The sequence below is a fragment of the Balaenoptera acutorostrata genome, chromosome 20 (assembly GCF_949987535.1).
Source record: "Balaenoptera acutorostrata chromosome 20, mBalAcu1.1, whole genome shotgun sequence".
NCBI lineage: Eukaryota > Metazoa > Chordata > Mammalia > Artiodactyla > Balaenopteridae > Balaenoptera > Balaenoptera acutorostrata.
Window position 1 is genome coordinate 48,835,228 of NC_080083.1, and position 27,264 is coordinate 48,862,491.

The 27,264-nt window shown below is 55.0% G+C and overlaps 1 protein-coding gene across 20 annotated transcripts; it reads right to left on the bottom strand.

Moving 5' to 3' along the window:
* Nucleotides 1-782: 782 nt before the first annotated feature.
* LOC103000520 (transmembrane ascorbate-dependent reductase CYB561) lies at nucleotides 783-24,733 on the bottom strand. Of its 20 annotated transcripts, none has more exons than XM_057536306.1 (7): nucleotides 13,538-14,483; nucleotides 13,265-13,329; nucleotides 4,698-4,907; nucleotides 4,298-4,531; nucleotides 3,235-3,333; nucleotides 2,887-2,990; nucleotides 783-2,173 (listed from the first exon to the last, which is right to left on the bottom strand). In XM_057536306.1, exons 4-7 carry the CDS (start codon nucleotides 4,500-4,502, stop codon nucleotides 1,664-1,666), a joined length of 918 nt encoding a protein of 305 aa, XP_057392289.1. In that variant the 5' UTR covers nucleotides 4,503-4,531; nucleotides 4,698-4,907; nucleotides 13,265-13,329; nucleotides 13,538-14,483; the 3' UTR covers nucleotides 783-1,663. The 20 variants fall into 20 exon arrangements, with proteins under 20 accessions (XP_057392289.1, XP_057392293.1, XP_057392300.1 ...); XM_057536310.1 differs by having other exon boundaries at nucleotides 13,528-14,483; XM_057536317.1 differs by lacking the exons at nucleotides 4,698-4,907; nucleotides 13,265-13,329; nucleotides 13,538-14,483 and adding exons at nucleotides 8,396-8,697; nucleotides 12,009-12,135; nucleotides 12,531-13,174.
* Between the last annotated feature and the right edge of the window lie 2,531 nt (nucleotides 24,734-27,264).

Consider the following 27,264-nt stretch of genomic DNA (forward strand, 5'->3'; position numbering starts at 1 on the left):
CCAGAGTCAGGACAGCCACTGGGCTGTTTCAGAACCTGTGTCATCATAAATATCATTAATCACTTTACCTTCTGTGCCCAGCCTGGGGATATGCAAATTCTTTCAACCCTAGTAGACTAACTTCATGCATCTGCTAAAAGCACTGGCTCCTTTTATTGCCACAGTAAATGAAGATAACAGGCAAGAGACCTGCTGTAGACATTTATTGAATCATCTGTTGTACCAACACTACATTGTACTTCATAGAAGATTGGCCACAGGCAAAATAAAATAAACCACCACGGATCAGCTTGGGGGTGGGGAGGAGGCTTTTTGGCTCATGAGTCATCCAGCATATGCTTTGGCAAACAGGCCAGCTTGCAGACTTTTCTTGCAAATCCAAGGTTCCATTTCTCTCTGTGGCTTTCTGGCAACGGAGATATACAATTGTACTCTGGTAGTTTGTCTAAGGTGGAGTTTTCCCACGTGTAAACACTGACCATACCAGGTGATCAAAGAGTTGCCGGAGCCCGTGCCCTTGCAGGGCGTATGATATAAACAGGGTGCGGAGACACCCTGGTGCCGGGGCTGCAGCAGAGCCCGGAACGCCCAAGGGAGGGAGCAGGGAGCCCTGCTGGTAAGGCGCCCAACACAGCCACCTGCTCTGAGAAGCAGCATCGCCTGAGGCAGGACCCACCGCAAAAGCTGTTTTAGAAATCCGAGCATTAGGGGAGACAAGCCCCCTTTCTCGAAGGCAGCATTTAGGTGTGAGAAAGGCAGCCGTTAAAAAAAAAAACCAGTAGTCAGATTTGGAAATTTTATTAATGTCTTCATCTAAGTAAACTGTGTCTTGTCTCAAACAGTGCCATGCTCCTCAAAGCCCGGAAAACGAGGAAAACAAGGAGAGAGCATTCACCAGGTCCAAGAAGCACAAGATCGATGCTGTAATCACGTTATTTCTAGACAGAAGCCAAACAGTGACTCAGCTAACAGCACTACACACTCATGGGGTTGGGGGGATTAATCCGATTCTGACTTGGTCCCAACTTCCTGCAAAGATGGGCCCCAGGTAGGAGAGGATGAGGCTTTCCTCCTGATCAGGCAGCCCCTACCCTCCCTATGGGAAGGGAAAGGGGGCAACAGCGGCAGCTTTTTGTTTAAAGCAAAAAGGCTTGTGTCCTGGGCCTCTGTCAGAGCAGCGCCTGAGTGAGCTCCGAGGGTGGGCAGCTGGTGGGCAGCTGGCTCGCCGAGGCCGTCCCCCCCCCGCGGGGAGGGGAGCCCCTGCAGGCGGCACACGGCCCGCAGCGCCCGCCCAGGCCCACCTCCTGCCTCTTCTTCGGGCTGCTGGGCCCCAAAGGCAAAGAAAGCCGCCCTGGGGCTAAGGGGTTAAAGAAAGAGAAGGCTGCAGAGCGCAGCTGGGCCGAAGCCACGCGTCCAGAGCTTCCCAAGGGCCAGTCCCTCCCCTCTCCTGGGGAACCCTGCCCTGACACCAGCATATTTTACACATAATATCACTTGCTCCGCTGCCAAAGGCTGGGCCCGCAAGACTCCTGGTTGGAGTTCGGTGTCACACAAAGCAAGTCTTGGCCTCGCCAGGCACGGCGCTGAGCCCCGCCTTCTCCGCAGACACAGCCCAGGCCCCGCTGCCCCGAGCGGGGAGCCGCCCCCCCACTCTCCGACCCCTTTAGGGATCTGTGCTTCTGCGACCAGGCCCAACCGCCCAGAACCCTACCCAAAGCTGCTCCATCTGAGGGGGTGGCAGGGGCAACGGGGGCGGGGGTCTGCGCAGGACTAACACAGTGGCGGCAGCAGCAGCAGCAGCAGCGAGGAGGGAAAAGCGGAGGGCGCCTGAACCCCGGAAATCAGCGCGCAGGGCGGAGGGCTGCCCCACCCCCGCTCCCCACCCCCGGAGCCTCGGCGGGTGCGGGACAGACACCTGTCGGGACCCCGAAACGGCGGAGACCGCCTCGCGGGACGGGACGGGATGGCACGGGGCGCGCGTCACTGGGAGCTGGGGCTGTCGCCCTCCGTCAGCGTCTTGAAGTCCATGGAGAGCGCTTGCTCTTCCGCCTGGAGGGGCCGCTTCCAGTCGGCGCGGGTCAGGATGTAGAGCACGACCGCGCCGAAGGCGGCCAGCAGCAGGCCCAGCACGTTGGCCAGGACGCCCTCGGGCTCGAACTTGCTGTATTTGGTCCTGCGGGATTGGGGCGGAGGGCGAGGCCACCCGAGGCGTAGCCGTTAGGCCGAGTGCCATTCGCCCCCGGCCCGCAAGATGCGGTGCGATCCCAAGCCCAACCCCGCCCCACGCCGCCCCCCTCCCCCGGGAGAAAAGCCGCTGTTCGGCGGCCCCACACAGAGCCGCCGGGAGGGGGCGCTCACCCGAGCTCGAACAGCAGCGCCTCCTTCAGGCCCAGCAGGGCGGTGCCCACTGAGAGGAGGAAGATGGCGCCGCCAAGGAAGACGTGCTGCGGCCGGTAGCGGCTCCGCAGAGAAAACGACGCGCCGGGGAACAGGAAGAAGCTAAAGCCCACGAGCCACTGGGAGGAAAGGCGAGGTGCTGCCGGAGGCTGAGCTGCGCTGGAGACTGGAGCCCAAGGACGCCCCAGGTGGGCCGCCTCCCTCGAGGACCGCAGGCCCCGCCACCCCCCCGCGCGGTGGCCTCCGGCCGGAGCGGCGGCGGGAGCGCTGAGCACGTGGGGAAGGTCGGCCGGCGCTCGAGGCCGGTCCCAGCCCCACACTGTGCGCCCCGAGGTGGGACCTGGGACCAAACCCACGTGCCTGTCGGCCAGAAGGGCGCCGGGTCGGAGGGAGCGCCCGGCGGGCTGGAGCGCCTTTCGCCTGTGCGCACGCCTGGCCCCGGCCCTGCTCCCCGCCCCTCCCCAGCGCCATGGGGCGGCAAGGACTCACCTGCACGAAAAAGAGGACGAAGACCAGAATGCCACACCAGCTGTGCAGGCTGTACAGGTCGGCGTAGCCCTCCTTCCTGTGGTAGTCGAACACCGCCACCAGGCCTGGCCGGAGGTGGGGGTCGCGTGAGGACTGGGCTGATGGCGACGGAGGGGGTGCGGTGACCCAAGGGAAACCCGACCCGCCGGGACTTCTGGGCTCCAGTACCGGCTCGGTGGCTGCCAGCACCCAGTGTCCCTGCCTGGAATGGGGAGGAGGGGTGGGGAGGGGGGACTGGACAGTAAAGCACCTCCTTCCCCAAGTCAGCAGAGGTGGGGGAAGGAGGGCGGGCCCGTGCCTGGAACTCACCCACCAGGGCGATGACGAAGGCGAAGACGTGCAGCAGCCCGTGCAGGATTTTGGTGGTGCGTTTGGCCTCATTCCTGAAGACACGGTAAACCAGCAGGGCTGGTGGGCCGTGAGAAAGGGAATGTCAGGGCGCTAAGCCGAGCACGAGGCCTTCCTGTCAGGGCAGCGAGGAGACACCCCCGGCTGGAGAGGGGAGGGCTTGTCCAGGTACCCCAGCCACAGGAGGTGGGGGAGGAAACGAGGCTCCGTACGCCCCCGCACCGCCCGCCCCCTTCTTAGCTGTCCTGTGTATCCCAGGCTTTGTTTTAGGCTCGCCGTGCAGTCAACATCAAGGTGCCCCCAGGCTTCTGAGTTCACCTCTTAGCTATGATGGTTCTCAGATTGTACAGCACTGAAGCCGGATCAGACATTCACTACTCTTAGACAGCAGGCTCCCCGGTTGGGAAACCCCAGGTTCTCAAAGCAGAACCTTGCGACCCCAAGCTAATCCCCCCTCTTCGGGCTGAAGCAGTCAGGGCCAGGGCTCCTGCAGAATGTCCCTCAGGAGTCTGCTGCTGAGGGGGTGGCTGTCACCAGGACCACATCTAGGAAGAATGCATGGGTCCAGCTTTCTTGTTACCAGAAGGAGAAGGCCAAGGCCCCCTGGCCTTGAGGCAGGGTGGGGGCCAGCCACGGCCTGGATCCTACCCCAGAGAGAGGAGCTCTGGCTCCGCCAAGTCCAGCATCTACACACGCACACACACACACGTACACTCACACTCACACTCACTTTCTCTCCCTCAATTTAAAACCACCTCTGCAGAAGATTGTCTTGCTCACAGCCCAGCCCCTGGGCCTCCGCTGTGTGAAGCACACACACCTTCGGATGTTCCTTGTTGAAGCACGAGGTGAAAGATCTGGGATAAGTCAGAAAGGAGTTGCCACCCACCAGCCTTGGGGCCCTTGATTTGGATTCCCAGTGTCCCCAAGGTCCAAGCCAGCTTCCTTCTCTGACTGGGCAGATTCAGGTGTGAAAGGGTCCCTGCAAATCTCCTCTCTCAGGCGGCATCGCCCAGGGACTCACCATCTCCCTGCAAGAAGACCAGGCCTATGATCATGCAGAGGGGATGCACATTGAACTGCAGGGCACTCTCCCAGGCGATGCCTCCTCGGTACACACCGAGCCAGGTGCCAGTCATGGCCACCACGGCCAGGCCCAGCAGCTGGGAGAAGGCCACATAGTAAAGCAGCGCCGCGGGGGCGGGTGCTGGGCGGGCAGGGCTCTCCATGCCGAGGTGGCTCTATGCCGAGGCGACTGCTGCAGGAAAGATGGTGGAGCTCAGAGGAACGGCCCACAGCCTCCAAAAATACATCCCAGGCCTCCCTTGCCCACCTCTGCCTCCTCCCTCTCGGCCCACAACCCCAGGCCTCCGTGAGAGCGCCCAGCGGGACGGGCCCGCCTTCCTGCAGAGACAGACCCACACCTGGCTGCACTTCCACCTGCAATGAGGGAGCAAGTCGGAGTCCTCCAAGTTCTGGCCGGAGCAGGAGGGCCCAGTGCCAGTGCTTTACTTTCTGTTTCAGGAGGCCCTGGGTTTTCTCAGGTGGGGTTCACAGGTGAAACAAACACAGAGAAGTGAGCAAATTCCTTGAAGGTGCCGGGATTTTTCCTCCAGATGAATCATAAAGGACATCTAGGGTGAGAAATGGGGAACCTGACTCCCCCGTGCCTGCTTTTTCAGCTCCCAGCTGGAGATGAAAGAAGTCCTGCCCACAGAGAGCTGCGTGGCAGCTGCCGGTAGAAGGAATGTTCTCTGAGCCGCTTCAGTAGAAAGGACCAGGGGACAGGAGCCGCCGAGCTGCCCGTTTCCCTTCCTGCCTCGTCTTCCCCTCCACACCTGGGGCGTGGGCCTGCGCCCCTCCCTCAGGCCAGGCTTCCTGAACTGAGACCTACAAGGTGAGAACTCCTGGGGTCACTTAGCGCACAAGGATCCTGTGAGAGCAGGTGTGTCACTGCTTCCGTCTGCAGACAAGGAACCGGGGGCTCAACGGGGTTTGGGGAAGCGAGGCTCAGGGGCCAGTGGGAGGCATTTCCTGGCTCCTCTGCCCAGTCCCCGGTGTCTCCACGGCCTCGCCCAGGCTCAGGGTGGCCTGTGTGCCAGCTCTTCCCCCTGAACCTGCTGGTTCTCCCCACACCCAGGCGGGAGAGGCAGCTGGAAGATGGGAGGAGAGGAGGCGGTTGATGAACAAGTACGGGCTCCGTTTGCTGGGCCTCGGTGCTGGCGGCCTGGGGCCACACAAAGGCGCTGCTGCAGCTCCCAGAGGGCCGAGCACTCCATCCCCCCAGCTTGCCTCTCCCACTGCCCCAGCCTCTCCCAGCAGCGCTGGAGACACCCTCCTTCTCCTTCATTACCAGCAGAGAACAGCAGCTGAGCAGAGATGTTTGACTAACACACTTTGGGGTCCCCCCCCCAATACCGAGCACACACTCTGTACCCTGTGCTGCTCAAGAACTAGTTTCCAGTTGGCCTGGCCTTGTCCTCCTGGGGACCAGGCTGTCTTTACCCCCAGTTCTCTCTGCCACCTTTGACAACTGTTGGCAACTCCATCATTTTTTAAAAAGGGGGGCAGGCAGTGTTAACACACCTCCCTGCAGTAAAATACAGATAAGCAAAAAAAGAGAAAAATTACAAGTAATCAACATTTTGATTTATATCCTTTTCTTCTAGAAATATATGTACCTTCTTTCATAGAAACATGACCATACCAATTTCTAACCTGCTTTTTTCACTTCATTATAGATCATGCACATCTTTTCATGTCAGTACACGGCTATTTCGTATTTTAACCAATCCCCTAATCTCCTGTTGTTAAATATTTAGCCAGCTTTCAGCTTTTCACTAAATAAACAACACTGTGATCATCTTTGCACACTCGTCTAATTCCTAAGTGAAGAAATAGAATCCTGAGCAAGGGCTAGGTTCTTTTTTAGGTTGTGGATACATTCTGTCAAATCATCTTCCAGAAAACACTCCCAAGGCAGGTGGGAACACCTGTTTCCAGAAGCCCTGGGCAACAGTGAAGCCGTATTTCTGGAACTCTTGCCCTCGTGCTTATCTGTCACCTCGACACTGATGACTCCTAAATCTAGTGCCAGCCTGTCATCTCCCCCAAATTTAAACCCCATTTCTAACTGTCCACTAACATCTCCACCTGGACGTCCCTCAAACACTTCAAACTCAGCACATCCAAAGTTACACCCCTCTCCTGACCTCCCAGGTCGCCCTTCTGCCCAGTGCCCAATCCTCCTGCTTCTCCCCCAGGTCTCGCCATCACTTCCCTCTTGGCCATCTTCATTTCCACCACCCAGCAGGGCCTGGAGCTTCTGCCCCCGTCTCCCTACCCTCCTCAACCTGCCTGACCGACAGGGACAAAGCCAGGTCCCAGTCCTGTTGCCACACCAGGCACAAAGGGCCACCAGCGTATGGTGGTCAAATGCCAACTCCATAACTGACCCTAACCCAGTGCCCACCTGCAGCCCCCACTGTTTTCCTACCAAGTCCACTCGGAAGAGATGCTCCCAGTTCCCCAGCTCTAGCAACACAACCTGCTGTTAGCCCCTCCACCTCACACTCCCCGCTCCTCCTCCTCCGCCTCTATCGATTTGCTCCACAACCTGAAATGGGCGTTTTGTTCACCACTTTGTCCCCCTCCTCTGTGTCCCCAAGGCTGGCCTGGCGCTTACTTACCCTCGGTGTCCTGCCTCGCGTTAAGCCCTGTGAGCTCCCAGAAGGCAGGGAATGCGTCTACCTCTCCTTCGGGGATCTCATCCCTTGGCCGACTCTGACAGGAAAAGTGTACTGCACTGAGAAATGCTGTCCTCCTCTGCTTTATTAGATTCCTCCCCGAGAGCCTGGGGCGCAGTCAGAATCTGATTAGCTCTGAATTAGGAAGACTGGAAGGAACGTGCTCTGCCCCCGCAGACCTGCCACAGCGTCCCCACCGAGTAGCCACTGAGTACAGAGGGGGAGCTCAGGGCTGCAAAGACTGCCACTCCTGGGTCAAGAGCCGCTCTTTGGTGACGCAAGCCAGAGCCAGATTTCTACCCCCCGCAGCCAACCTCCTCATGAGTCGGGCAGAAATCAGACTTCTCTTCACAGCCGTGATAGCGTGATTTATAATAAGAAATATATGGGACCGAGCCTGTAAAACCCTAGGAATTTTCCAGGTGACAAAGCAATCGTTTCTTTTGTTATGTTAATATTACATCGTGTTACTGAAGCCCCTCGAAAACCTGAGGGTGGGGCTGGTTACCAGGGGAACCAACCACGTGACTGGAGGGTTGGACCGGTTCAGTCCCACCCTTGACCTCCAGGGAGGGAGAGGGGCTGGAGACTGAGTGCAGCCACCCGTGGCCAATGATTTAATCAATCGGGCCTGTGTAATGAAGCCTCCATAAACCCCCTAAAGGACGGGGTTCGGAGAGCTCCCAGGTCGGTGAACACATCCACGTGCCGGGAAGGTGGTGCAGCCCAGTTCCCCGGGGACAGAAGCTCCTGTGCTCCAGACCCTTCCAGACCTTGCCCTACGTACCTCTTCATCTGGCTGTCCCTGAGTTATATCCTTTTATAACAAACCAGCAATCTAGCAGGTTTCTCTGGGTTCTGTGAGCTGCTCTAGCAAATTAATTGAACCTGAGGAAAAGGTCGTGTGAAGCTCTGATCTATAGCCCGTTGTTCAGCAGCACAGGTGACAACCTGGACTTGCAATTAGCATCTGAAGGGGGTGGGGGCAGTGTTGTGGGACTGAGCTCTGCGGGATCTGACGCGGTCTCCGGTAGGTAGTGACAATGTTGAGTTAAATTGTAGGACACCCAGGAGCACCTGCTGAGAAATGGAGACTCGCTTGGTGGTGCCGAAAAGAAAACATGTGGGAACAGCACAGTGAGTAAACACGTGGCTTTAACGTCCTCACTGAAAACTCACAACCTGAATTCCCTTCGGAGTCCAAACCCTAGTGCTGTTTGCACCCCAGGGTGGTGGACTGGGGTTGCGAGCCTCAGGGCTAGGGAGCCCCGCTCTGTACTCAGTTCAATCTTCGCAATAACCTATGGTGATAACAGGAGTATTACCCCAATTTGACAGATGAGGAAATTGAGACTCAAAGAGGATAAACAACTTGCCTCAAATCATCCGCAGCAAAGAAGTGCTCAACTCAGTTGTTTATCAAGCGCCTACGATATGGGGGTCACACTGCTGGATACAGACGAGCCATGGCCTCCGCCTTCCAGGGCCTTGCAGACAAGGTGCAGAGCAGATGCAGATTCCAGAGTAAAGGGCCGTAACAACTTAGGCTATGAGTTAAACTCCCAGAGCACTTTCCACAGTCTATGCTGGCTTCACCACACTGGGGTGGCCACTCCCTTGGATTTCCTACAGGGGTTGCCTGCTCAGGGTGTGGCTCTGCACTTTCTCAGGCCAGTAACTAGGGAAGAAAGGAAAACTTCCTGAATACTGAATCCAGTATTCAGGGGATCTGAATCTGCTTGGAGGCAGGGCTCCAGGAAGGCCTCTCCCCTCACACGCCAGTCTTCCTGGGCCCTCCCCACCCCTTGGGGAACCATGCTTCTAAGGCAGTTTACACCCACCATAGCATCAAGCATTGGTGTCCCCCATGGGCTCTCCTGGGAGAAAAGGCTGCAGGATGGAAACAGGTGGGTTAGAGAGAAGAGGTGATGGGGACAAACTAGCTGCAAGATCTTCATGCCAACTGCTCCAAAGGCATCTCTCCTGGTCCCTGTGCTCTGGTAACTAGGCATCCCAGAGGAAGCCAGAGATAAAGAATGACCTTTGGACTCATGGAGGCCTAAGCAGTCTCCCCTGTGGCCCCTTCCAATTTGAAGGTGATTCTAAATCCAGGGATGAGGGATGACAGGAAAACACACACAGAAAGACCAGTCCTCGGGCAGGCCTGTAGCTTCCCCATAGGTGACCTCAGCCAATAAGATCTAAGTGAAAAATCCAGATTTACAGAAAAGACAAAGCATCAAGTGGTTTCTGTGCTTCACAGAAGATGAACTGAGACCCCTTCAGCAATGCCGTTGCCCCATTGCTTATTCGGTTCAACATAATTGACAACGTATCTTTGTACACAGAGGGGCTGCTTCCGATGATGGGGGAAACAGAGAAGACATTTCAAGGACTCTGGTTGGAATCTGACTCACCCACAAACAAATGTGCATTTGCAAACCTTGAAATCAGTTGAGATTCACTCCCTAGTAAGCAAATATCTTTTATTCTGCTCCCTCATTTCCCAGTCTAGACAGTGGGAACATTCTCTCACCCTTCCTTCCTTCCTTCCTTCCTTCCTTCCTCCCTTCCTTCCTCCCTTCCTGTGGAACCCCAGAACACTGGCTGCTTTGGGATCTCCTGTGTTCCCAGTGCAGCAGTACAGGCAGCAATGTCAACAGTCTGGAAGCAGCCCATCTACACCCGCAAAGGCTTCCTCAGCCCAGTAGACCAGAGTCTCAGAACCAGGGCGAGCCCTTGTGGATCCTTACCCGGCCACCCTCCTTCCTGTCAGAGCACAGGACGGGGATGTCAGATCTCTGGCAGCTTTTGGAACCTTGGGCTGTGACAGTCACCCCTCCCCTCCCACACACACCTGCAGCCAGACTCCACTTAATGTGATCAACCAGGGCCAGGAGCTGCCGCAGGGCTTGAACGTGCTAACGAGCATCCCTCTCCCTCCCTGAGCCCAAGGGGTTTCATTGAAAGGCCACCAGGCCTAATCTCATTATGGGGACCAGACACCGCACAAGTCCCACAGCCTGGAAGCAGGGAGCCTGGCCTGGCCACAGCCTCCTTATCCGCAGCAGGGTTTTAATTGGGTTAGAAAAGATTGTGTTGGGGGCTAGATCTTTTCTTGATGGGTGAAGGGGAGAAACAACTCAATTGTCCTAGAATGTCCTCAAATGTGATAAAAGAAAAGGCAAAATGAAGGCTGAGCTGTTAGGTGGGGCACTTTCTTACTGCCCACACCCAAGTAACCCCTGGGTAGAAAGTCTGAGGTCAGACACCGAGCCCTGTTCTCCACGGGGCCCAGGGGCTCAGCGGCGGGGCTCCCAGTACTTGTAGGGACTCACAAAAGACGTTTTGATTTCTGTTAAAATCGTAAGAAAAAAACAAACTTGTAGGGTTGAAGAAAATAGTTTAAGTTTTAACCCAGCCTGGATTATATTCATCTTTATACCAATGTGGTTGTAAAATATAATTCTCTCTATTTTTTTATGGAGGAAGGGGAAAGCCACAGCGCAGCCCTGGTCAGACGGATATGATTTCAAAGCCAGCCCCACTGTTCATGACTGTGTGTGCCCAGGCGAGCCAAGCACCCTCTCTGAGACTGCTTCCTCTTCCATAAGGTAGGGGGATGTTGAGATCCACCTTACTGGCCTGTAGCAACGATTAAACAGGATAAATATGTACCAATGCCTAGCACACTGCCTGCCACATAGTAGGTATTCAGTTACATAGCAATCTAACAAAAACTAAACCTGTTCCTAATAGCACCTTAGGAAGAGTCATGCATCCGAAGCTGCTGACACATGAGGTTTGGGGCCACAGAGAGCCAGATGGCAGCAGACAGCACGACCCCCTCTAATAAATCCATACCCCGCCTTCTGTCTACCATGAATCCCCCCACTGGGCAGAAACCCCTGGATCTGGGGTGAGTTCCTCCACCAAATTCTTCTAGTGCTGCTGAACCACTTTGTATTAGAAGCCGCCCAAGCTCTGCCTGCCAAGGGAAGGTGGCGCAGGCAGGGAAGAAGTGGGACAAGCAGGGCATCCACTCAGGTCCAGGAGGCGCCTCCTGCCCCGGGGGCCGGGTTGTAGCAACCGTTTCTCTGTATGGGGCTCCCCTTGGCATTTACAAGTTGCCTATATTTTCTGCCTCAATCCAGTTTCACAGGAGAAATCAAGATATGTATGAGAAGGTAGCACAGCTCTGTGGGGTGTTGTTGTTGTTGTTTGTTTTGTTTTCCATTTGCTATGAAAACGAAGGACCTGGGCTTCCCTGGTGGAGCAGTGGTTGAGAATCCGCCTGCCAATGCAGGGCACACAGGTTCGAGCCCTGGTCCTGGAAGAAGATCCCACATTCTGTGGAGCAACTAAGCCCGTGAGCCACAGCTACTTAGCCCACGTGCCTAGAGCCCGTGCTCCACCCCAAGAAAAGCCACTGCAATGAGAAGCCTGCGCACCGCCATGAAGAGTAGCCCCCGCTCGCTGCAACTAGAGAAAGACTGCGCACAGCAACGAAGACCCAACGCAGCCAAAAATTAAATAAATAAAATAAATGAATTTATATTAAAAACAGAAGAAAACGAAGGAACAGAATCCAGATAAGATAGAGCTTCATTTAATGAGTCTTAGAAAATCCTCAAAGCCAAGGTAGAGTGAGAGTGGAGAGGGGCAACCAGAAGGGAGAAAGACTTGGGAGGGGTGTCAGCTTCTAAAGACATGTCCGGGACTCCAGGGTCCACCTGGATCCTCCTCTCTGTGGTGCCCTGGGGGGAAGGGCAGGCAGAGAGGGGAGGTACCCCCCACCATTCCCAGGTGTCAAAGGCAGCAGCAGATCCCTTCCTCAGCTCAGTTCTGCATCCCCTGTACCCACAGTTCAGGGGCTACCAAGGCCAACCCAAGGAGTAAGGATTTCCCAAACGGGAAACTCCTTGCACACCAAGAGGCTGGAGATGTTGGAGAAGAACAAGGAAGGGCTCTACTAGCTAGACATCTCACCCCAAGAGGAAAGAGGCAGAGGGAGGGAGGCCCCGCCACTAGCGAAGCAGTTTGGCAGCTCGGTCTCAGGTTTCAAAAGAACAGTCGTGGCAAATGTTGGTTGATCCACTTCTATGCCACCTAGTTTCTAGAGTAGGGCAAAACATTACGCCGTGCGTGAACTTGGGATCACCTGCTGCTCCGTGCTAACTTCCGCAGAGACTGGGCACAGAGGCAGACCCGGGACCGACGGCTGACAGCTCCAGGCAGGAGTGGGATGAGCTCCTAACCTTGGGCCTTGCTCGGTGGCCCCGAGCCGGGGGAAGCAGGTGAGGTGAGTCAGGTGTGGCGGCAGGAGAGGGAAAGAGAAAGAATGGCTGCGGCGCCGGGATCCCGGCCTGTCCCGGCGCGGACACGGTCCCGCCCCAGGCCGGGCACACCTGAGCTCGCCGTCCCCCCCCCCCCCGCCACCCGCACACACCCGGGGCCCCTCCCGCCTCCGCGCCGGGGCTCGGCTCGCCCCCACCCGCCCCGGCCACCTACCTGGCCGGACGTCGAGCCCGGACCTCGTCCTCGCTGCGCAGCGTCGCGCTGCCCACTGGCCCGCGAGCTGCCCGCGCCACGCCCGGGCTGTTCTGCCGGTTCGGCCAGCCGCGGGGACTTCAGAGCTACCGCGTCTCCATGGCGACCGGGGGGGGGCGGCGGGTTGGCAGCCCGGCGGACGACGCGGCGGGCGGGCGGGGACCGGAAGTGCCCCCGGCGGGTCCACGCACCTGGGACCGGGCCCGGCCCCCCAAGGTCCCGGGTCTAGGGACAGGGTCCCGCCAGACTCCGGGCCCGAACCTTGACGCCCGCGTGCTAGGGTCTGCGGCGCGAGAACAGCGGCCACCGTGACCCGGCCTCCGGACCCGAGCTCGGGTAACCTTCGAATCCGGGCCTCACGACCTGGCTTCCCGGGTCCACCACGTTCGGGGGCGTATGGGGTTCTGCGACCCACCCGTGGGTGTGGGAGGCGTCCAAGTCCAGGCCTGACTCGGAGGCCGAGGGCGAGGCTGAGGGGGTATGGGCTGCCGGGGCTGCTGGGGCGGGGCCCCGGGCAGAGGGAAGGGGGATGCCGGCCGGGAGAACGGGAGAACGGCCACCCTGCTCGGGCCTGGTCTCCGCGCTTCCAGGTTCCCGCCCTCCACGCCCTCCCTTGCCCTCCCCGCTTCTTCCCTCGCCCTGCCCCGGGCTCAGGTGGCCACTAGGTGTCAGGCGTGGCCCGGACCTTGGCCTACCTTGCCGCTCCTGCAGCCCTGAGGGACTCGCCCCTTCCTTGCAGCCGGATGGTGGAGGTGTCACTCTGCAGGGAGGCTGGGGTCACCCCTTCTCCAGGTCCGCAGCACCCCCCGACACACACACACACACACACACACACACACACACACGGCGCGTGCGCACTAGGTGACGTTTCTTGCCCCCTTTCCCCAAGCCAGGGGCCTTTGCCAGGCTATAGCGCCCACCCCACACACACCCCCTCCAGCAGCCTAAAGATAAATACCAGTTCTCACCAGCCTTTCGTGAAGACCTAGACCTTGCCATGGGCAGCCTCCCCGGCCCCAGACGCTGAGAGGAAGGAACCAAGGCCAAGGCTGGGAGCCAGCCCCTAGTGCAGCCCTGTCCAGGCCCCCTATCCAGGAAATGCTGTGGGTAGATAACAAGTCCAGCTCAGACTTCCTACAAGCTCAGAACAAAAGGTTCTTTCCTGTCGGATGCCTGGCAAGACTCACCGAGGGCCTGGTGGTAGTAGGGAAATGGGGTTTCCTCTCCTGAAGACATAAAAGAGCCTCCGCAAAGGGACATCACCCTCACCCCCTGCCCCAGCACTGTGGGCTTCCCAAGGGCCCTGGCCAAGGTGGGCCTTGAGGATCCAATACCTCCTGACAGAGAGAACATACTCTCAAGCCATGGCAAGACACCTAAGGGTGCCCACTGCCCTGGGCACACCTTCCGATGAGGCAGACCCAGCTGGGCCCATGCCCTCAGAGTGAGCAAGCTTAAACCCTCCACAAACAGAAGTTTTGTTGGGGTAGCTTTCCAGCTGGAGGGAGTTAATGGACATTTTTTTTTTTTTTTTTTAATAATGACTCAGGTGCTGCCTTTGGGTTAGGTTTTTTTTTTTTTTTTTAAGGAATCTTATTTTGTGTAGTCAAAGCTGGCTAAGATTGGACAGATTTATTTATAAGATTTCTTTCTTTCTTTCTTTCTTTTGGCTGTGTTGGGTCTTCATCTCTGTGTGAGGGCTTTCTCTAGCTGCGGCAAGCGGGGGCCACTCTTCATCGCGGTGCACGGGCCTCTCACTATCGCGGCCCCTCCCGTTGCGGGGCACAGGCTCCAGACGCGCAGGCTCAGTAGTTGTGGCTCACGGGCCCAGTTGCTCCGTGGCATGTGGGATCTTCCCAGACCAGGGCTCGAACCCGTGTCCCCTGCATTGGCAGGCAGACTCTCAACCACTGCGCCACCAGGGAAGCCCATAATGGACATTTTAAATTAAGAAACAGCTTCCTTCACATGCCAGCAGGCAAACAGCAGGCAACAAGTGTCTTGTGAGTTGAGTCCTTGGAAACGAGCCATTTCCCGTTTTTTGGCCTGCGTATTTGGGTTTGGAGGAGGAGGACTGGGGTGGGCAGGGCTGCACAAAGGAGCAGAGCCTCACTGGGGACCTGATTTGAGTTTCCTGGTGTAGGGCTTTCAACCCCTTCCAAAGCCAGGAGAGAGACTCCTGCTGAGGTGGGATGGAGCCCTTTGGGTCCTCCCCACGCCGTGGCCCTGTGGCCCTGGGCTGCAGCACTTTCCCCTAGAAAGGAGAGCACACCTGGCTCCCAGAAGTGCTCTCAGGAGGGGATGGAGGTGGCTCTCCACAGGGACCAGTCACATGGGGTCTTAGCTCTAAGCAGTCATGGCTCCACACCATTTTTAAGAGCTGGAGATCCCACCAAACTGCAGTCAAGCACCAGGCCCCATGGTTTTGCCGCTGCTGCCAGAATCCCTGACCCCAGATGGCAGACACTCACTCCCTTCCTCCCCCATCTTTGCCGCTGAGACTCAGCCTTGGAGGCCAGAGAAGCATCCACCCTACAGCTGGGGGCGGTGACCAGCAAGGAGTGCAGCCTCAAGTCCCTTTCTTGGGGACCGAGGATGTGGCCCAAGGTCTTCCATGTAAACCCCTCCCTTCCTGCACTCACTACACTACACTAGCCTTTATGTTCCTCAGACTCACCAGGTTCACAGCCACTCTCCTTTGGAACGGTCTTCCCCCATCATCACTTGGCTCATTCCTTCAAATCTCAGCTCAAACATCCCCTCCTCAGAGAGGCCTTCCCTAACGATCCAGTCCAGTAGCCTGGGTCAGGGGTTGAGATGCAGGGAGGTACCGTGGATTAAGCGTGCTAGTGACAGCCCTGGGAAACCACGCCTTGAGCTCACCCTGTTCTTTGCCCAAAAGCATTGAAAGAGCAGGAAGAACCCAGACAGTGAACAGAATGTACCTTGTGGAAGGACCTCAGATCCCCTAGCACCTGGCAGATCATGTCTGCCTTGCTAGGGTTCCCAGACTTAAAAAGAAGGAAAATACCCCAGGATGCCCCGTTAAATTTGAATTTAATATTTTTTTGGCGTAAGTATGTCCTACGTATGACATGCAATATACTAAAAATGTATTTGCTGTTTATCCAAAATTCAAATCTAACTGGGCGCCCTGTATTGTATCTGGCAATCCTACCCTTGCTCCTGTGTGGGAAGGACAGAGGACCTCCCAGCAGTTCTGGCCCCTCCCAGCAAAGCGTCCCTACCCCAGCAGGCGGAAACACCCAGTTAACTCCTGTTCAGCACACGCTTTAGCCAGAGGCCTTAACCTTGGGCTGCAGTGAATACCAAAGGCATTGGAGATGAGGTTCCCCAGTCCTAACACACTGTAAGATGCAAACACACACAATTCATTCACTCTTTACAATAGTTTTTATCTAGTCCCTTCAGTGTTCCAGGCGCTGGGCAACATTGGGTATAACAATGAACAGGACAGGCACAGCGCTGTTCTCTCCAGGCCCTAACAGTGCATAGAAAGGGCACTTAACCCAGATGTGAGGGTCAGGGAAGGCTTCTGGGGCATGGCATAGAATCGTAGAGCTGCAGGGCGAGCAGGGGTAACCTGGCGAAGGGACAGCAGGGAGAGAGCAGGAGCGTTGGCTGGAAGGCAGGCGAGGAGGCCCAACCAGTACTGCCGGCATAGGAATCAGGAATCCACGTGCCTGAACCAAACCCTGTGCCAGCTCTGGGAGGGGGGCGTGGCACTCGGGTGGCAAATAGTCGAAGGACACATCCGCTGACCTGTACTCTGAGGGTGAGAGCATCCTTCAGCAGGGGGGCGGCATCGCCAGGCCCCCTTCCTGGGGAACTTGCCACAACTTGCTGGAAAAGAAAACTGGTTTGAATCTGAAAGCACATGGCTACTTTGATGAGTTTAAAATGGAACAATAATCACTCAGGGGGAAAATCCTATCTTCCAGCCTCAGGGGCAGCGAAGGAGGCCAGAAAATCAGCGGCCCGAGCAGAAACAGCCAGCGCGTCCAGCAGAGCAGCAGCGATGGTGGCAGGAGAAGCAGCACACAGGGGACTGACCGCAAAGCTTCCAGTGAAGACAGTGAGTCACCTGGGACCTCCAGAATGCGAGGGGATGGGGCTGAGGAATGCCACAGGCTGTGGGTCCCCGGCTGACCCACAAAGTCGGTCCAAGTCTGGGAAAACAAGACTTAGATAAACAAGAGTAACCTGTCCACAAGCCAAGAGAACACTGCAGGTTGGATGGAGAAGCGATGAGAACGGAACAGTCCGGCCAGCTTTCACTTCTGCTGGCCCTGAGCAAACAGACGTGGGAGGCATAAGCGGCCGGGGTGGTGCAGGGGACTGGCCCAGTGCAAGAGGTGGCAAAACAGCACTGGGTGCCTGAAGTGGGTGGTAGTGGAAGGGGTGGGCTTTCCCAGCCTCTCAGTGTGCTCTGTGCAGCCCTCTGGGGGAGGGAAGGATCAGGAGGAAGTCCATTTCTCCTCCCTCCCTTCCTTCCTCCCTTCCTTTCTTTCTTTCAACAAAGATTTATTGGGCATCTACCTATGCCGGACATTGTTCCAGGCCCTGGAGAGACAGTAATCCATAAGACAGACAAGGTCCCCGCTTTCATGTAACTTACATGAAGTGGGGGAGACAGATAATTAAAAGGTAAACAAACAAACAACCCACACACACATACACAGAAACCTAACTGCATGTAGTAACAGATGATACAAAGAAAATTAAGCAGGGGAAGGGGATGGAGTGTCCCGGGAGGTAGGGCTGTTGTTGAGGGGTGCTAGTAAAGGCTCTCTGAGGAGAGAGAAGTGAGGGTGCAGCCACGTGAAGGTCCAGGGGAAGGTAATTCCAGCCGAGGAAAGAGGAGGGAAGAAGGACAAAGGTCCCAGGACAGGAATGTGCATGGCTGTCTCCATTCCACCCTGCCCTCCAACACTTCTCCTCCCCCAACACAGGAGAAATCAGCCACGTGTGCAGACAAGAAAGCAGGATGTAAACAGGTCATTAGAGAGGGCAGAGGTTGAAGATGTGAGGTGTGCAGCGGGGACCCCACCAGAGGTTCCTGGGGCGTCTAAGAAGTGTCCGTAGGCACATAGTTGTGGTTGTGTCTGAGCACTGACCATGTCTGTCACCCACTGGAGAATCCAGTCCCAGTCAGTAGGGCACCACCAAGCTCTCCTGGTCCAGCCCAGGTTTACCTGTGGCTGGTGGTACGGCCTGAGAAGGAGGCATTGGAGCCCAGCCCCGGCATGACATCCACCCAGGCCAGCGCTCCCTTCCAGACAAGAAACCATGAGGAGGTGTGTTTCCCAGTCGTGTCCTCAATCCCACCTCCCCACTTTTCTCCGAGTCCATCAGTCATTGAGTCTCAGTCAACAAACATTGAAGACCCGCTATGTGAGTACTAGGCGCGTTGTGGAGAGCAAGAAAGACCCAGGAGGGCAAGGGTGTGAGGCCGGGGATGAGGACTGGCTAAAGCTTGGGGTGGTGTCAGCAGAGACATGAAGGGGGAGGGCATGAGCTGCTGATGACAGCCATCTAATCGCCTCCACTAACCAGCCATAAACCCTGCAGGGCCAGGACTGCTGCACTTTGTTCAGAGCCTGTGACAGCTGAGTGCTCATCTTGGCTCCTAAAGCTACTCCAGCCCTGGCTCCACACCCCCTGTTTCTCAGCCACACTCCTCATGCTAGGAGTGTGCTGAGGACGTGGAGGCCACTCTGAGCCGAAGGTGTGGGGTGACAAAGCCACGGCCCGGAGGATGCCCCTAGCGGGAGATGGGCAAAGGCACAGGCAGTGTTTCCCAGCCGCAGCTTTGTGATGACCCTCTTCCAGAGCAGGATGCAGCTGAACCCAGAGGAGCAGAACGAGGGGGAGGACAGGTCAGGCATTGTCCCTGATGAGTGCACTAAGGCTGCTGACTCTTCCAAGGTCCTAGCCAGTCAGCGGCCTGCTTGTCCTGAGTCAGAGGTCTCACTTCGCCCCGCTCTGCTCTGCCCCTCCCCTCATCCTTTATACTTCTCTTGACCTTGGCCATCACCTCCTGCCTGAGTGCTCCTATCAGGCCTTCTGCTCCTTGACTTGAGAGCAGCTTAGATTAGAAGGTACCCTGACCTTAGCTCAGAACTGCCCTCACGCAAGAAGCCACACTCCTCTGACCCCTCCCAGCCAGTGGGAGACCCTAAGGGGGGGCTGGTGCCAGGGAGAGCCACGCCCCTCAGCTGGTCCCCTGGTCTCTTGCCTCACGGCCTCCTGTGGGGCGGTCATGCCTCCTGCTCTTGAAGGGATCCAAGGGGCCAGAGCTAGGCCCTCCTGCTCCTACAGCAATGGGTAGCTCAGGTCTTCTGGGTAGCTCCCCGCGATGCTCCAGGGCCCATAAATGATGACCCTGAGTGCCGTCTCTTAGGTCGCACGGACTAAGGCTGCTGGGAGGCACGGACACTGCTTGGAGTCATCAGCCGTCCCGACATCCCATTGTCTGTGATACCTTCACAGCTTGGAAGGCAATGTCAAGTCCAAACGGGTGTAACTTGGAGTGCTGTCATCCGTCTTGAGGAGTTTTCTCCCCTTCCACAGGCCTCTCTTCATCTGACAAACCCAGGCACCTCCAAGAGCTTACTTTGGCCCAGGGCTCAGTCCTGGCTTCAGCTGGCCACAGAGTCAAGACCAATGGTGGCATGCCAGTGAGCCCAGCTTCTAAGCTCTTTAGAGACCCCGTGCTCTGTTTCCCGCCCCCCATGGCCTCCCCGCAGTGCTCAGGTGGCCAGGTCAGCAGCCGTCATGTGCGGTGAACAGCACCAGCTACCCCGCAAGATGACTGAGTCCGACTGGGGCCTCCGCAGAGCCCGGCCCCATCCACGTTCCTCCGCGGAGAGGTTTCTCCCCAGCAGCCCCAGCGCCTCCCTTGCCAGCTGACCGTCAGAGAAGGTCTGCTAAGGTAAAAGGGTCTCAGCTCAGATTCTCGCTTCCTCTTATGCACATTGGTCAACCCACCACCCCACTCTCAAGGGGGGGTGACCTGAGGTGGCCTCTGCCCAGCCACAGAAGGCCACTGCCTCCATCTCCTCAACAGACTTTCTTCTTCTTTTTTTTTTTTTTATAAATGTATTTTATTTATTTATTTTTGGCTGTGTTGGGTCTTCGTTGCTGCGCGTGGGCTTTCTCTAGTTGCAGCGAGCAGGGGCTACTCTTCACTGCGGTGCACGGGCTTCCCATCGCGGTGGCTTCTCTTGTTGCAGAGCACGGGCTCCAGGCGTGCGGCTTTCAGTAGTTGTGGCACGTGGGCTCAGTAGTTGTGGCTCGTGGGCTCCGGAGCACAGGCTCAGTAGTTGTGGTGCACGGGCTTAGTTGCTCAGTGGCATGTGGGATCTTCCCGGCCCAGTGCTCGAACCCATGTCCCCTGCATTGGCAGGCGGATTCTTAACCACTGTGCCACCAGCGAAGTCCCCAGACTTTCTTCTTGATGTCTGCATAAAAGCCCCTCTCAGGACTTCCCTGGCGGCCCAGTGGTTAAGACTCCGCGCTTCCATTGCGGGGGGCGCAGGTTCGATCCCTGGATGGGGAACTAAGATCCTGCATGCCACGCGGCGTGGCCAAAAAAAAAAAAAAGGCCTTCTCAAGTGGTACCTGCTAAAGCAAAGCAAACTACTCCAAGTTAACTAAAAAACAAAATGTCATTTTCTCCCTTAGGGACCCCTCCTCTGACCCATCCTTGATGCCTTCCAGGGAGTTTGATTATTGAAGGGTCCCAGGGAAGGGATGTGGAGACCAGGATGCTGCTGGAGATGGCAGGGGGGCTGCAGGCCCTTCAGGGGCCCTGGGCATTCAGAGGGCCTTGCTGGGCCCTGGACATGTAGAGGTGGGGGCAGACCCCAAAGGTGCATTTGCCTCATGCGTTCTGGGTCCCATGATGGAGACCGTATTAGAGGGCAGCGGGAGGGTGCATCTCCCCAGCCCAGCAGGAGGCAGTCCAGACCCCTGGCTCCAGGCTTCCGCCGCCCACCGTTCCAATGACAGCTGTCCCTCCTGACCCCCTTCTCTGTGGGTCCCCCACGTTGCCCTCTCTGCTGCCACAACAGGCCTTGTTTTGTTTCCCCTGACTGTCTCTCTCTTTCTCAGTTTCTCTCTCGGTCTCTCCCCTTTCCCTCCGCCTCTGTTTTCCTGTCTGACCTGACGTTTCCTGGGCTTCCAGGAGGGAGATGATGATCTCCAGCATTTCAGGGCGAGGGTGGTTTCACGACCCCCCTGGGAACAATGAGTGAGATACACACGTGCCGGGTAGCGCTTTAGGGCCTGTTAGGATTCGGAGCTCTGAGCTGGGCCCCACTGGGGTTGGGGAAGAGTCGCTGGCACCCAACTGGGCCTTCAGAGCAGGAGAGAGCTGGCCGTGCCCCGGCCTGACAGCTGAGGCCAGCGGAAGCCTGGACACCTCCACCCACTGCCCCTCACCACCACACACTCAACCTGCTGCAGAGAAGGCTGGAATTCATTCTAGTCAGGCTCTCAGCAAACCTCCAAGTACATGGGTGGCTGGGCCTGCACCAGGCTCTGGAAATGTGAATATGATGGTGCTGCAGACGTGCTTTTTGGGAAGGAAGGTCAGGCCTCAGGCACGGTGGGTGATGACCAGCACTGGGTCAGGGAGTGAGCATTGCAGACAGAAGGAACGAATGGCAGGAAAGACTCAGGAATCTAAGAGATCAGGGTCTGCTTGGCACGCCAGTGGGGCAAGCTTCCATCAACCCCTGAACTGTCAGAATAAAAAAAGAATCTGACTAGAGTTGCAAACATTTTTTAGTTTGCCAAGTAAGGACATTTTTTCTAAAAATCCATCATTTTTCTCTCAGTACCATTTTATGAAAGAAGTATTTTAACTATAAAAAAAAGAAATAGAATACTTAGAATAAAAGATATTGTGACCAAGAAAGGACAGCTGGCAACTTGGCTGACGTATGCCGATCGATTTTATATATCTCATTATTCTTGTTTGTCTTGCTTTATTGCTGACTATCGAACACTTTATCAAGGGCCAGACCAGCCAGTGGACTGGCCTCTGGAAAGTGCTGACAGAGGGGCCTGTAGAGGCAGGGCAGGAACTGGCGACCTGGAGGAGGCAGGGGCCACACCAGGAAGGACTTTGGACTACGCACTCGGGAGTGTGGATTTTATCCCCCAGCTGATGTGGAGCCAGGAGGGGCTCTCAGGGAACAGATGCTGTGGTCAGATCCGTGCTTTGGGACAAGCATTCATTCTCACAGCTGTAAGGATGGACCAGAGGGAGAGAGACGGGGGAGCCGGGGGGAGGGAGCTGGCGGAAATGATGAGGGTCTGTCCCAAGGTGGGGACAGTGGCAGTGGGACTGGAGAAGGGGGAGGAGCTAGGAAGAGGAAGGTGTCATCCCGCTCTCACATTCACGTTCTCACAGGGACCGTGAACAGAGATAACCTCACTAGGGGCAGAACCAGAGGAAGTGGGCTTAGGATTTGGGATTAAGGATAAGAACATCCTGACTGTAAAGAATATGACACATGACACGTTGGTGAGAGTGGACCAAGGCAGTGAGCATTCTGGAAGGCGGGGGAGGAGTGGGCAGTGGGGAAGCTCACAGTGTGGGGGGACTTGTCTGACTTTGCACTTGGGCTCCACCTCTTGTGCGACCTTAGTCAACTTACTAACCTCTCTGTGCCTTAGTTTCCTCATCTGTAAAATGGGAACCAAATAGTACCTAACTCATAAGGTTGCTGGGAGGTTTACATTAATTAAGATGTGTAAAGCGCTTAGATGCCCAGCTCCATAGACATGGCCTGATATTATTATACATTGTCACATCCCCAGCACTCACACAGCCCCCAGAGAATAGGAGGGATTGTTAATGTTGGTGAAAATACTAGGCCTGGCTTCGAGGAAGGCCCTGGGCTCGGAGCCTGCCTTCCGGGGTGTTGGGCTGGGTTTTGAACCCTCCTGGGCTCTCTTGGGGCAGCTCTTACCTGCCACTCCCACACACACCTAACGCTGATTGAGATGGAAACTTGGGGAGCCTGTGACTGAGCTGGGCCCAGGAGTGGGAAGGGACTCGACACCTCCTGGGAGGTTCTCTGGGGTGGAGGCCCGGTCCAGTGGCAGGACGCAGGCAGAGAAAAGGGGGCAGAGGGTCTGGTGGCCGCAGGAGGGAGAGCAGACTGGAGGATGCCCGTTGGTGGCAGGAGTGAGAAGACCTGGCTCCTCAGTCACCTACCTCCTCACAGTGAAGGACCAGTGCCCTCCCAAACCAAGTCCTCATCTCCTTGCCCCCCACCACCCAGGCCTGCTTCTAGGCTGTTTGCTGCCTAGGAACATGCCTTTCAAGGCACCATCACCCCTCAACCCCTCCCCACCCTGCCCCCCATCCATGCGGCCCCTGTCTCCCTCAGCAGACCCTGATTCTACTCAGTCTCTGGGGGACCCTGAGCCCTATCTTCTCCTGCCACCTCTGGGCCTCCAGAGTTTGCTAATCACTTATCTCCACTGAACACCCTGAAATACAGTTGTGGCGCTGGCACTGCCCTATGCGAGCCCTTCCTTAGGAGGAAGTCTGACCACACACCTTGACTTGGCAGCCGCAGCCTGCTCTCCAGCCCCCACTCACATCCATGTGCTGACCAGGGGAAATTGCTTTCTCTTTCATCTGCTTCAAATGTGAGTCCTCCAACGACTGACCTGATCAAGTCCTACCCCTCCTTTCATGGCTCAGCCCAAGCAACACCCCCAGAGGGGGCACAGGGCCTGTCACCACTTTGGGAATTGCTGTTAAACATCCAGGGAGGGCTTCCCTGGTGGCGCACTGGTTAAGAATCTGCCTGCCAATGCAGGGGACATGGGTTCGAGCCCATGTGCCACAACTACTGAGCCTGCGCTCTAGAGCCCACCAGCCACAACTACTGAGCCCACGTGCCACAACTACTGAAGCCCGCGCGCCTAGAGCCCGTGCTCGCAACAAAGAGAAGCCACTGCAATGAGAAGCCTGCACACCGCCACGAAGAGTAGCCCCCACTCGCCGCAACTAGAGAAAGCCCACACGCAGCAATGAAGACTCAACACGGCCAAAAAATAAATAAATTTATAAAAAAAAAAAAATCCAGGGAGTCTCTGCACTCCCAGTACAGGGGGTGCGGGTTCCACCCCTGGTCGGAGAACTAAGATCCCACATGCCGCGCCAAAGTCCCTAAAGAAAACATCCAGGGATTCTGTGTTGGTGAGACCATCTTCAGCACAAGCACAGTGCCTGCACCCCATGGTCTCAGGAGAAATGTGCAGAGGAACCAGTGAATGAAAGAAAAGGAGGGAGACATTTTTAATGACGACCAGGAAAGATTAGGCAAGAGGAGACAGGACAGATGTGAGTCAAAGATTTCTCAGATGCTCCCGGCCTGGGAGACAGACCTGACCGTCACTGCCCACAGCTGTGGCAGAGCTGGGCCTCAGTCTGGGCCTGGAGTGATGCAGTGCACCTCCCCTTCCCCTGCTCCCTGCGGTCAGGGGCCTGACATCCCAAAGGCAGAGCACAACGCAGACAGGGTCCACGGATGCTTAGTTGCCATAGGGCACTGTCCTGGGGATGCCAACATTTTTAAAAAAACAATATCTTGCTGACTAAATCTGTGCTTGACATGGAGCTGAGGGGAAGAACAAAATGAGACATGAAAGTGAAGAAAATTGTCTCAAAAGATAGGATTGCTGAGTCAAAAGCAGTAAGATTGAATTTTACATATATTCTGCATTTAGACAAGGGGGAAATCAGATGCACATAAACAAACTGGTAATTTTTAACATGAAAAAAAATCTAAGGGTTTTCATCAAATCCCAGGTTCAGTATGAGCCACAGGGCCGATGAGGCTGCCAGAACAGCCACGGTCCTCGGGCTGCACCAATAGACTCACATTAACTGGATCAGGACCCCTCTGCACCAGCCCTGAGGTTAGACCAGCCCTGGGGTCTTCCTCAAACATGGGCGTGTGGTTTACCTGGAATATGGAAGCTCTGCAGTCCATTCACAAGAGGGTGAGCAAGTATGGAGGGATCTGGAAACCATCTCTTCCCGGGAATCGCTGGAGGCGATGGATTTCTCCTGGAGAAAAGGAGACATGGAGAGACAGACCTCTCCTGTTGGAGGATGGTCGTGCCAAAGAGAGAAAAGACGAAGTGTTTCTCTAGAGAGCAGAGTGAAGAACAGTAAGTATAAATGGTGAGGCAGGAGACACAACAGAAGAAAGCAGTTCCTAACAGCTGGAGCAATCCAGCCCACCAAGGTGGTGAGCTTCCTGTCCCTGGAAATGTTCTAACGGAAGCAGGATGATGTCAGGGATATCATGGCCGTCACTGGCAAGAGACCAGCGTTTCCTAACCTTTCTTCCCCTTCCAAACATCCCATTGTTCACGAATCCCATGTTTTATAATAATGTATCTATTTAATAAATTGCACTTATTCAAAGTAAAATTTATTCCATTTTCATAGTCAAAAACCTGTGTATTGTCAGTTATCTGATGCTTAGCCAGGCTTGGGGCCCACTGAACAAGGAAGGAAGAAATGCTTCTAAGAAGAGGAAGCTGTGCCTTTCCTCCCGAGCCACCATTTTCCAGTAACTCACCAAAGTGACCAACACAAAAGCGGGGAGGAGAGGCACTTACTGTATGTTCTCCAGGCCTTTCGGAAAACAAGGAGCCGTTCCTTTGGCCACATACACGTGAATCTACAAGAAAGGTGATGTCGTAGACATGAAGGGAAGGGGCACCGTTTAAAAAGGAACGCCCACCAGTGTCCCCATGGCAAAACAGGAAGAGTCTACAGTGCACACACAGCATGTGGCTGGCATTGTTGTAAACAAACAAGATAAGGGCAAGATTCTTGGCAAGAGAATTAAGGTATGAACTGAGAACTGAGCGTAGGAATTACTCCACCAGCCGAGACAGCTTCCTGAAACGTGTGAAAGAAAATGATCAGAAAAAGAAGGAAGAAATGTACTTGGGTTCAACTGAAGCCCCAGCCTGCTCCAGCCAGAGAGTCCCGCTTTGTGAGAACCGGTGAGAGGGGCCTGCCCTGCTGGGACGCATTCCCTGTGAATTCATGGCTTGATAGCTGTAAAGAACTAAAAGACCTCTGGACTGTGGGGAAAAAAAGAGAGAGAGAAGGAGAAGAGAGGGAGAGGGAGAGGGGAGGGGAAGGGAGGAGGTTGTGCCAGAGCTGAGATTTGAGGAGTGATGGGGTTCTACGAGCAGATGAAGGGAAGTCTTTGCAGCCCCGACAGACTCAGGGGTGAAAACATGAGCTCCAGAGCAAACTACTGAGTGTAAAGTGGGACTGAGATGAGGCTGGAGGCAGGAGGCCGTCCATGCTCTTCTCAGAGCTTATCAGTTCAGTAGGGACCATGCAGAGGCTTTGACCAGGAAACAGGCATGATCTGCAAGGAGCGAAGAGGAGCTAGCCAAAAAAAGGAAAAATAGAGAAAAAAAAGTGAGACCTTCTCTTATTAAAAGACACCACAAGGAAATTCAAACGAGTTACACACTGGGAATGATTTCTGCAACACATTTAAATGACACAGGACTAATATTCAGAATATATAAAGAACTGTATGAGTTGATAAGAAAATGAAAGAAAAAAAGGGCAAAGGAAACAAACAGGAATAGCACAGAAGAGGAAACACAGTTGCCCCATAAACATATGAAAAGATGTTCAACCTCATTAACAACAAAGGAATGAAAATATGTCATGCCCACAAAATTGGCACAAATTTAAAAATAGGAGAACACTAAGTGTTGATGAAGATGTGGAGCAGTGTGCAAACTCCCATCCACTGCTGACAGGAGTGCTAATCAGTACAACTATTTTAGAAAGCAGTTTGACATTGGGACCCCCTTGAACTTTTGCGTATCTCTGAACATCTGCATATCCTTGGCCCAGCAATTTTACTCCCTAGAGCAATATTTCTCAATGAGGACCAGTTTTGTTTTGATTTTTAATTTGTTGGGGGAAAAATACTTTTGTAAAATACAGTAAAAATGAATTCCTAAAAATGAAGTGAAAATAGACATACAGTATACAAGTCTGATATCTTATTATTAGATTCAACAGACATAAAGTTACTTATGTATACCAAGGAGACATGTGCGAGAATGTTGCTGGCAAATTGTTTTGTAGTAACTGAAAACAAGAAGTAACTCACATGTCCAGTGACAGGATTAGAGGCTGGAGGAAAAAAGTGTGGCATAATCACATGATGGATTATTATGGACTATGAAAAAGTTATAAAAATAAATGAACTGTAAACATGCAACAGCAACGACAAAGTCTCAGAAACGTAATTGTAAGAGAAAAAACAAACCTTAGAAGACTCTAATATGATACCTTTAAAAAAAAAAAAAGCTTTATCAAAGTGTAATTTACATTTCCACATTTTAGCATAATTCACCCATTTTAAGTGTACAATTCAATGATTAATAGATTATTTTGAGAATTGTGCAACTATCACACTATCTAATTTCAGTGCATTTCCATCACCTTCAAAATAACCCTCCTGCCAATTTTCAGTCACTCTTCATTCCCACACCCCGCCCCAGCCAACCCCTGATCTATATTCTGTCTCTATAGATTTGACTTTTCTGGACATTACATATAAATGGAATCATACAATATGTAGCCTCT

What these genes read in the sequence shown, in the direction of transcription:
- LOC103000520 (XM_057536320.1), bottom strand. Translation starts at nt 4,502, where the DNA reads ATGGAGAGCCCTGCCCGCCCAGCACCCGCCCCCGCGGCGCTGCTTTAC. An exon ending in GGTCTTCTTGCAGGGAGATG is followed by an intron (nt 3,334 to 4,297) that starts GTGAGTCCCTGG and finishes ACGGCCCACCAG; the next exon opens with CCCTGCTGGTTTACCGTGTC. An exon ending in CTTCGTCATCGCCCTGGTGG is followed by an intron (nt 2,991 to 3,234) that starts GTGAGTTCCAGG and finishes ACCTCCGGCCAG; the next exon opens with GCCTGGTGGCGGTGTTCGAC.